Source organism: Piliocolobus tephrosceles, chromosome 12 (assembly GCF_002776525.5).
Source record: "Piliocolobus tephrosceles isolate RC106 chromosome 12, ASM277652v3, whole genome shotgun sequence".
In the NCBI taxonomy this organism is placed as follows: Eukaryota; Metazoa; Chordata; class Mammalia; order Primates; family Cercopithecidae; genus Piliocolobus; species Piliocolobus tephrosceles.
Genome location: NC_045445.1, coordinates 87364007 through 87373506, shown reverse-complemented (window position 1 = coordinate 87373506; position 9500 = coordinate 87364007). Strand labels below are relative to the sequence as shown.

The 9500-nt window shown below is 43.9% G+C and overlaps 1 protein-coding gene across 1 annotated transcript in view; it reads left to right on the top strand.

Annotated features, from left to right (window-relative positions):
* Nucleotides 1-9500, top strand: part of MSN (moesin) — a 74683-nt gene that overhangs the window by 57214 nt on the left and 7969 nt on the right. Inside the window, exons 3-7 of the mRNA XM_023198422.1 lie at nucleotides 3578-3673; nucleotides 5176-5450; nucleotides 6838-6921; nucleotides 7634-7780; nucleotides 8969-9065. Coding sequence (XP_023054190.1) covers nucleotides 3578-3673; nucleotides 5176-5450; nucleotides 6838-6921; nucleotides 7634-7780; nucleotides 8969-9065 — 699 coding nt within the window. The remainder of the gene's footprint in view (nucleotides 1-3577; nucleotides 3674-5175; nucleotides 5451-6837; nucleotides 6922-7633; nucleotides 7781-8968; nucleotides 9066-9500) is intronic.

The following is a 9500-nucleotide window of genomic DNA, read 5'->3' as shown; positions in this document are numbered from 1 at the left end:
CATGATCTTGGCTCACTGCAACCTCCACCTCCTGGGTTCAAGCGATTCTCCTATCTCAGCCTCCCAAGTAGCTGGGATTACAGGCATGTGCCACCACATCCAGCTACTTTTCTATTTTTCAGTAAAGACGAGGTTTCTCCATGTTGTTCAGTCTGGTCTTGAACTCCTGACCTCAGGTGATCCACCTGTCTTGGCCTCCCAAAGTACTGGGATTACAGACATAAGCCACCACGCCTGGCCAATCCACTTTCTTTTATCACACCCCTACTCCCACCAAATAGTGAAACAGACAATGTGGTGCAAAAAGAGGCTGAGGGGCTCACTCCTGGGATTTCTGGAACTGGCTGCATAGTCTGTGCCTACCTCACTTCCTTTCAGCTGTGGAGTCTCTGAGCCTGTACAATTAGTACAAAACTGTACTAACTACAAGTTAGTAGAGGCAAAGATCAGTTGCTGCTTGTCTGAGTCCATTTTATGTTTTTTTTTTTTTTTTTTTGTTGGGTTTTTTTTTTTTTACCCCACCTGGAGTGCAGTGGTGCAATCTCAGCTCACAGCAACCTCTACCTCCTGGGTTCAAGCGATTCTCCTGCCTCAACCTCCCAAGTAGCTGGGACTATAGGCATGCACCACCATGCCCGGCTAATTTTTTGTATTTTTAGTAGAGACCGTGTTTCACTGTGTTAGTCAGGATGGTCTCGATCTCCTGACCCTGTGATCCGCCCATCTTGGCCTCCCAAAGTGCTGAGATTACAGGCATGAGCCAACACTCCTGGCCCATTTTATGTTCTCTTTATAAAGTACCTGAGCCCAGGTACTTTATAAAGAAAAGAGGTTTATTTGTCTCGTAATTGTAGTGGCTGGAAAGTCCAAGAGCATGGCACCAGCACCTGCTCAGCCTCTGGTGAGGGCCTTTGTGCTGCTTCATAATGTGACAAAAGGTCAAGTAATTCACAGGGACAGGGGGTCCCCATGACTGAAACACCTCTCATTACACACTACCTCTTAATGATTCTATCTCCCAGCACTGCCACACTGGCAATGAAGCATCAACATGAGTTTTGATCGGGAGAAACCACATCCAAACCATGACACTGCTCTACTACTTCTGTTCCAAGTCTGTTCTGTCCCCATGACCTAATATCCTGGCCCTCATGGTCCATCTTCTCTTCAGCATCTTTAGTGGGTCTTCTCTCTCTGTCTCTCTTTTTTTTGTCTCTCTCTCAGCTGGATTGTTTCTTGGATCTTGCCTCTTCCCACCAGCTGCATCTGGACACACTATTCTTCTGCAACCCAGTGGAAAATAATTAGAAATGTTCATTGGGCCTTGGGCCCTGTTTAGATCTAGGACGATATAAGAGGTGCTTTAAAAATTTTTTTTCTGTTCATGCCCCCCACTACCTTCATCCTCTGCAAAAAGCCAATATTACATTTCAACATAAGCATTCACATTTCTGCATCTGAAACTTTCCGGCAGTTCCAGCTGCCTATTGCCTTAGAGTCAGGGACTCACCTGGCCATTGAATTCTGGAAGCCTTTTGAACTCTCCTCATTACCTCCCAACCCCATTGATCTTTTCTAAACATGTTTCTAATTATACACATCAGCAAGAGGTAGTTGGGAAATGGGATTGTTTTTATTAACCATTTGCAAAATAACCTTGTAATGTAATTAGTACAGTGATAGAACTTAAGAGAAAAAAGAGATCATTGAAGCCATACTCCCCAATTTGGATAGATAAGGAAGGTGAGGCCCAGAGAGGAAAGGTGCCATCTTAATATCATACAGCTAGCTGGAGACAGACATGAACATTTTGCTCAGGTTTCCTGATACTTGATCCAAGCTATGAAAGGGAAGGGTGACCTGGTAAGCAATGGAGGTTGATGACTAGGAGGACATAGCTTCTCCCCAAAGTGGTTGTTGTTTGGGTCTGTATGCTTGCCAGGAAGCATATCTCGATGCAGAAGTAATCGAAGTTTATTATCTGGATGGGATATTTAGGCTAAAAGAGAGACAAAACAATTAATCACTTGAGAAGCTCAGGAGTCCTAAGCTCATATGAGTACTTGGCATTAGGAGATAGCATGCTAGAGAAGAAAAGATACAAGCTTTGTTTAGTCAGACACATCATGGTTCTGTATGGCTCTGTAATTTTAGATGCATTACCTCTCTAAGCCTTAGTTCCTCATCTATAATATGTTGCTATCTCACAGGATTGTTTACTGTTCAGTGCCTGACACATGATTGGTGCTTAATATATATGAGCTACTTTTTTCCTTGGGGCCTCTGAAGCTCTAGATTATAAACTCTGGGTGTGACTGTGGGGCCTGACTTTGGATCCATAAAAGAAACTTTGTGGATACAGTGTTGGTGTGTATATGTGTGTCTTTGTGAGTGAGTGTGTGTGTGTGTGTGTATTTTGAAGGGAGATATTAATTTGTTCATAAGGGAAGGACATCAGCAACACTGGGTCCTTGTTCCCTGCTTCCATCTCTAGGTATATTTCTGTGATTCTTTCTCACCTTACCCTTACCCTCCACTTGCATCCTTCCCCCAAAAAAACAAAATAAAGAAGACTGCCTAAGGCCAGCCTGACCTCATTAGGATGTGGCTCAGCTTCACTGCTGCCATCGACAGGGGTGGGTATGCTGGGGTTGAGCTGACAGCCAGACTATTAACATGCTAATGTCAGGGACTAGAGAACAGAGCTCATCTGTGTTCTCTTGGCAAGCCTCCCTTTCCTGCCCACTGTTCAGCCAGGAGGCTCAGGACAACAGGGAGCACCTCAGCTACTACACTGAGGTACTTACCCTATTTCTACCCTCAGGTCCACCTTAAACCTGTGTAAGAGGAATCATGACTGGGCTCTGATCAGAGTTGGAAAAAATCCTCTCAGAACCCAGGCACAGCATGGCTTCAGAGTCCTTCACAGTCCCTGTTTTATCTTCTCAAACATTCTTTATTTGGAGTATTGTAAATGGAACTCAGTCTTAAGGGTGTGGGTATTACCCCCAGTTGCTAAGGATAAAGGACAATGTATGGGAGCAACCCAAGAGAACAAGATGCAGGAGTTAATCCAACAATCTCCACATTCAGTCTTTAATCCATCATGGAAGTGGAAAGTGGCATGACATTGTAGAGGGAGGGAGAAGGTGGCAGAAATCACTGGATATGCATGGATTTGGAGTCAAACAGACATGGTTTGAACCCTAATTCTGTCACTCATGACCTGAACCTTGGGCATTTCTTTGAACCTCATTTTTGATATCTATAAAATGGGTCTAATTATAAGTCTAGCATAGGGATATTATGAAAATTAAAGGAGATGATGGATGTAAGGTTCTTGGTATGTGTCAGTGCTCATAAGTAATAGATCCCTTTCCTACCCCAGCAGTACTTCGTGCAGAGAGATGCCGACATCAGTTCTTGATTGCTGCCCAAGTGTATTTTCTTGCCAGACCCTGAGCACCTTAAAACCTTTAAGGGCAGATATCATATTGACTTCAAACTTTGTGTCCTCTGTGCCTCACATAGAGGAGGTATTCAATCAATGGTTGGTTGTTTTGGTTTTCTCTTCTAGGTGGTGAAAACTATTGGCTTGAGGGAAGTTTGGTTCTTTGGTCTGCAGTACCAGGACACTAAAGGTTTCTCTACCTGGCTGAAACTCAATAAGAAGGTAACTGCTTATTCCTCGGTTGGGTTTAGAATTCTTTTCTTTTCCAGAACATTCCTGGGAGGGTACCATGTGCTAATTGGCAAATCCTGTATACCTAGGGCTGTGTTTGTGACTGGGTGGTCTGTTGACCACCTGGATCAGAATAAGGACAGAGGACTCAGGCAAGTAAAAGCTCTTGCTCTGTCTCCACTTTGACTTCTAACAGCGACAATGGCCAGCATTCAAAGAAGAAGAGACTCTTTTCTTTCTACTGGGAACACTAGCTTGAACTTTGACTTGTTTTGGATCAAATCCATTAGTGGCTCTTCAAGAGAGGATTGATATCCCCTTCGTCTCTCCAAAGTCAATGGCTTTAGGGGATTTTTTTTTTTTTTTGAGAAGGAGTCTTGCACTCTCGCCCAGGCTGGAGTGCAGTGGTGCCATCTCAGCTCACTGCAAATTCCGCCTCCCAGGTTCACGCCATTTTCCTACCTCAGCCTCCCGAGTAGCTGGGATTACGGGCACCTGCCACCACGCCCGACTAATTTTTTGTATTTTTAGTAAAGACAGGGTTTCACCATGTTAGCCAGGATGGTCTCGATCTCCTGACCTTGTGATCCGCCTGCCTCGGTCTCCCAAAGTACTGGGATTACAGGCGTGAGCCACTGTGCTCGGCCGGGGATTTGTTAAAAAGAGCCACAGATTCTTGAACTAGAAAAAAAAAAAATCTGAAAGATCTCACAGTCTTATGCTGCACCTTCTCCAGCAGTCAACTGATATCTGAACCCCATATAGATGTTTCCCTCTTTCTTGACCTTTTACCTCAGTTGGACCCCAAATGGAATGGTTTGAGTCCATGCAAGCTTTCCACCCCAAGCAGCATCTCCACGAGAACCTGGTAGCCTTCCATCTTCATATCCTCAAACTGGCTGGTCTTGTCCTTAGAAATCTCCATACGGTCCTGCAGTTTGCTTCTCTGATTGTGTCTAGGGAGTAGGTACCCCACTTTCTGCTGGTAAAGTCTTGTTTTCCTAAAAAGTTGAGTCTTTTGCTGGACAAGTGTGGAGCCACTAGTATTCCATTTTAGGCTTTAAAAAATGGTCTAATTTGTGCTCTTCTCTAGCCAATTCTCAATCCTTAGTCATATATCCTAGTCCTTACTTTGCTAATTTATGAAATTGGCGGAGACTTATAAGACAAGCTGAAAAGAAGAGCGTCTGAAGAGCTCTCAGAATTTGGGGATAGTTGGATATAGTCAGACAAAAGTGGTTTGAAGACTTCTGATCATCAGTCAGTATTAAGGTAATTTCAGGAAGAAATTCCCAACAGAAAGTGATTACAGACATGGGATTCAGTCCCCAGTGAAAGTAATGTATTGTTTTTCTTAATTACCAGGGGGTTGCCACCCAGCTCTCTAAGATTATGCAAATTGATGATCTTTCAGTGTTTTTCCCCCACCCCACAGCCACTCTGTCACCCTTAAAACCTATTTTTTGAGAGTCCATAACCCTTACTGCTCCCAGGTGACTGCCCAGGACGTGCGGAAGGAAAGCCCCCTGCTCTTTAAGTTCCGTGCTAAGTTCTATCCTGAGGATGTATCCGAGGAATTGATTCAGGACATCACTCAGCGCCTGTTCTTTCTGCAAGTGAAAGAGGGCATTCTCAATGATGATATTTACTGCCCGCCTGAGACTGCTGTGCTGCTGGCCTCGTATGCTGTCCAGTCTAAGTATGGCGACTTCAATAAGGAGGTGCATAAGTCTGGCTACCTGGCCGGAGACAAGTTGCTCCCACAGAGGTGAGGTGATTCCCTGCCCTCCTTTGCCTTGGCCATAAGGGGCTGCAGCCCATAGCTGACCAATCCCTGCCCCACAGGGGATGCCAGATCTGTTCCTCTCCATTGGGGTCTGTCTGAAGACTGTGTTATGCTGCTCAAGAGACATTTGCATATAGTGTCATACTCTGTTGTTGTTTTTCTGGCTTTCCAAATTAAAAGCCTTTTTTCCCCTCTGTCTACCTGATTACAGAACTTTATTAACCTGGAGGCAAGTGCTTATGTAGAACCAGAGATTGAGTAATTTCTTTCACCCCTCCCTGGTTCCATTTTCTCAGTTCTTTTTACTGATTTAGATCTCTTATATCAGAAGTTCACAGGGGAGAGAGAGAAATAAGCAAACCAGGGACATGGGGAACTCAAATAGTCTTTTAATATTGACAGCTAGTGTACAGAGCTTTCTCCTTTTGTAAACTTCAAAGTCAAAAGCTCTAAAACCCTCATTATTTTTGTTTTTTCATCACAATAACACACAAAAGAACAAAGCAGGCATTATCCTTATTTCCTGGCCGAGGAAATAGAGGTGCAGAGGTACTCACACTGACTTTCCCCATCTGCTGCAGCTCATCTGAGGCAGAGCCAGACCTGGAAGCTTAGCACCTTAATATTTTAACACTAAATTTTTTCTAACTATACATAATGGCCATTTCCATAGTCTTTTGGATTAGAAGGAAAAGCTTTGCTTCATTCTGGGAGCCTCAGTCCCACTGGAGTTATGGCATATATGTACAACACACCTATAAGAGATTAGGGATAGTGTTTGTACCCTGGGGACTCTCCCTGAGTCATTGCCATGATGTCTGAGATGGCATGTTTAAAGCTAACCTTGTTTATAATCTAGTAGGTCTTGGAGGTTGGGCCTATTGGTTTTTCTCGAAGCCATTAGGACTCAGTTCATTGCTCTGTAGCCAAAGGCCATTCTTTCATTTCTGAGCAGTATTCTTATAAACATAGACTGTTGGTCCCAAGAGGATCTAGGAGAGAGTGTACCTGGCTCCATGAGGTCCATCCCTACTGTTAGCCCCTCAAGTCAGCACAAACTCCTGACAATTTATTGCTATACTTAGGGACCACAGCACATCATTTGATTTGTGGATAAAGGTACAAAGGAAGGTGTTCCCCTTGTTGTTTTTGATCATCCATTCTTGTAGCTCTCTTACCTTTCAGGCAATTCCTTGTGTCTAATTTAATACCTTCTTAGCTATAATTTCAGTCTGCTTCCAGTGTGACCTCAATTGGCTGACTCTACATCCTCTTTGCATCAGCCTCTTAGAAAGCTAAATGGGCTTCCCTTCTCTCCTGCACAGGGACTTTTGTGCTTTAAACTACTCATCACCCATTGTCTTTCCAGAGTCCTGGAACAGCATAAACTCAACAAGGACCAGTGGGAGGAGAGGATCCAGGTGTGGCATGAGGAACACCGTGGCATGCTCAGGTAAGCTTGCCCAAGCAGTGGTGGGCCCCACTTCCCTTATAGGGTGAATGAGAATGCATTCTGGGGAGAAGAGACAGATGACAAGGGACATTGGTAGATGATGGAGAAAGAGGGAACAGGGACGATAGAAGGCAAACTAGGACCATTATGAGGCTGTTTTTTGTTTGCTTGTTTGTTTGTTTTGCTGAATGGTAGTAACTGATAGCACAAACAGTTTTGACTATCAAGAAATGGAGGGGACATCAGGATGTCCAGGGAGCTACTGGGCCACCAAGGACTCCCCGCCCCCTACCAGAAGGAAATAAGGAAGGAGCTCTTAAACATGGCAAAGCATTTTTGAGGGTTGTCTAGTTGAAGGACAAATATCATCATTTTACCATCACCACATTCTGAGCCCTGCTAAGAATGTGTAAGAGGCTGTCACAATGAATGAGAGAAAGAAAATTGCTTCTGTGGCAGTCAACATGCCAGAGGCCAGCAAGGGTCAGCCCATCTTTATTCCCTTTGGGAGCATAGACCCTAGGTTTTTGTTAGGAGATTTTGCTTTGCAAAAGTCATGCTATGCTCTGTTCTCCATCATCTGCTTGCCTTTTGTCCCCTTTCCCACTCCTGATAGCAAGATCCTTGTCAGAAGTACAGAGTAAGCAGGCTTTCTCTCTCCTTGGGTCTGACTCAAAAGCCCCACTTTGTGACCCCCAACTGTGTCATTTAGGGAGGATGCTGTCCTGGAATATCTGAAGATTGCTCAAGATCTGGAGATGTATGGTGTGAACTACTTCAGCATCAAGAACAAGAAAGGCTCAGAGCTGTGGCTGGGGGTGGATGCACTGGGTCTCAACATCTATGAGCAGAATGACAGGTATATCTCAGATCTCTTTTAGTTTATTTAGGTTATGTTAACATCTAGGGCTCACTTTTCACCAAGGAGCAAGGCCATAGCTCTTGGGTCCCACCTCAGTTCTTTTTCTACCTAATTTAGTCCAGCCCAAATGATTTCACAACTTTCCTTAGGCCTCTAAATCCTGTATTGACTAGACTCACACTGTCAACTGTGGTAGCCACCAGCCACATGGGGCTATTGAACACTTGAAATGTGGCTACTTTGAATTGAGATGTGCTGCAAGTGTAAACTACACACTGGACTTTGAAGATTAGTGTGAAAAACAGAATGTAAAAATGTCTTAATATTTTAAAAAATATTTATTTACATGTTCAAATGATAATATTTTAGATATATTGGGCTAATTAAACTTATTAAAATTTTATTACATCTGTTTCTTTTTACTTATTTTCATGTAGCTACTAGAAAACTTAAAATTATATATGTGACAGTCATTATGTTTTTATTGGTTTGTGTAGGCCTAGACTATCTTATCGGGATATATTATAGTCTCCTGTGATAATTAAATGGCTTTTGGCCTATAATCCTCTCACTGTAGCCTTATCTCACTTGCTTATATTTTTCACTTGGTGTGCTCTTGGTGAGAATGGAGATCAATAGATTATTGTTCCATATAACTGCTGAATCTTGGAGTTCATTATTTACTTTTTCTCTAACTTTTGTAAGCTTGGATAGAAGAAACTCAGTTAAATAGGGCTGGGGATTCCCTTGAGGAATTGTTACAAGTTCCATTCCTCAAACAAAAACATAACAAAATGAACTCGAGACAAGGAATCATATGTTAGTTGTAGTATCGGGAGATCCTTTAGTGAACTCAATGCTGGCAACTGACCTGGTGGCATGTGATGACACTGGCTGAGCTGGCACCGAGTCTACCTCCTCCAGAGAGAAGTGTTTGTTTGACCAAGCTTGGTGGCTCACGCCTGTAATCCCAGCACTTTGGGAGGCTGAGGAGGGAGGATCACTTGAGCCCAAGAGTTCAAGACCAGCCTGGGTAACATAGTGAGACCTCGTCTCTATTTATTTTAAAAAAGAGAGAGAGAGAGAGACATAGAAGCTTGGGGGTGACGTGAGGGCAAGCCACCAGTTCTCTATGCCCTTCTTGTCTTGCCCTTGTCCTAATATTATTGGTTTCCATTTCTACAGACTAACTCCCAAGATAGGCTTCCCCTGGAGTGAAATCAGGAACATCTCTTTCAATGATAAGAAATTTGTCATCAAGCCCATTGATAAAAAAGCCCCGGTGAGTGATTCTTCCCTCTGACCAAGACGGGTACTTGCCAAGGCCTGCAGTAATGAGCAATCATGCTATTCTATTTTTCTCTTCCTTTGCTGGGGTGTGTGTGTGTGCGCGTTTGTGTGCGTGTCTGTGTGTGTGCACATATGTGTGCACACGTGCACGAACAGGAAGCACAGATAGAGATTGGGAATGGAGGGAGATGTTGATGCTAAAAATGGCCAGCAGACATCCTGTACCTGGTTCTACTCTGCTACCTGTCTCCCTCACTGTGGATGAGGGAAAACCACAGGCAGTGTTAAGTACTGCTTCTTAGCCATTGTCTTTGCCGCCGTGAGGTTCTGGGGTGGAAACCAAATGCATTTCGTATTTCCAAGCCCCTGGGTCCCGGAAAGTGGACACTGTTCACATTTCCCTTCCCTTCCCTTCCCTTCCCTTCCC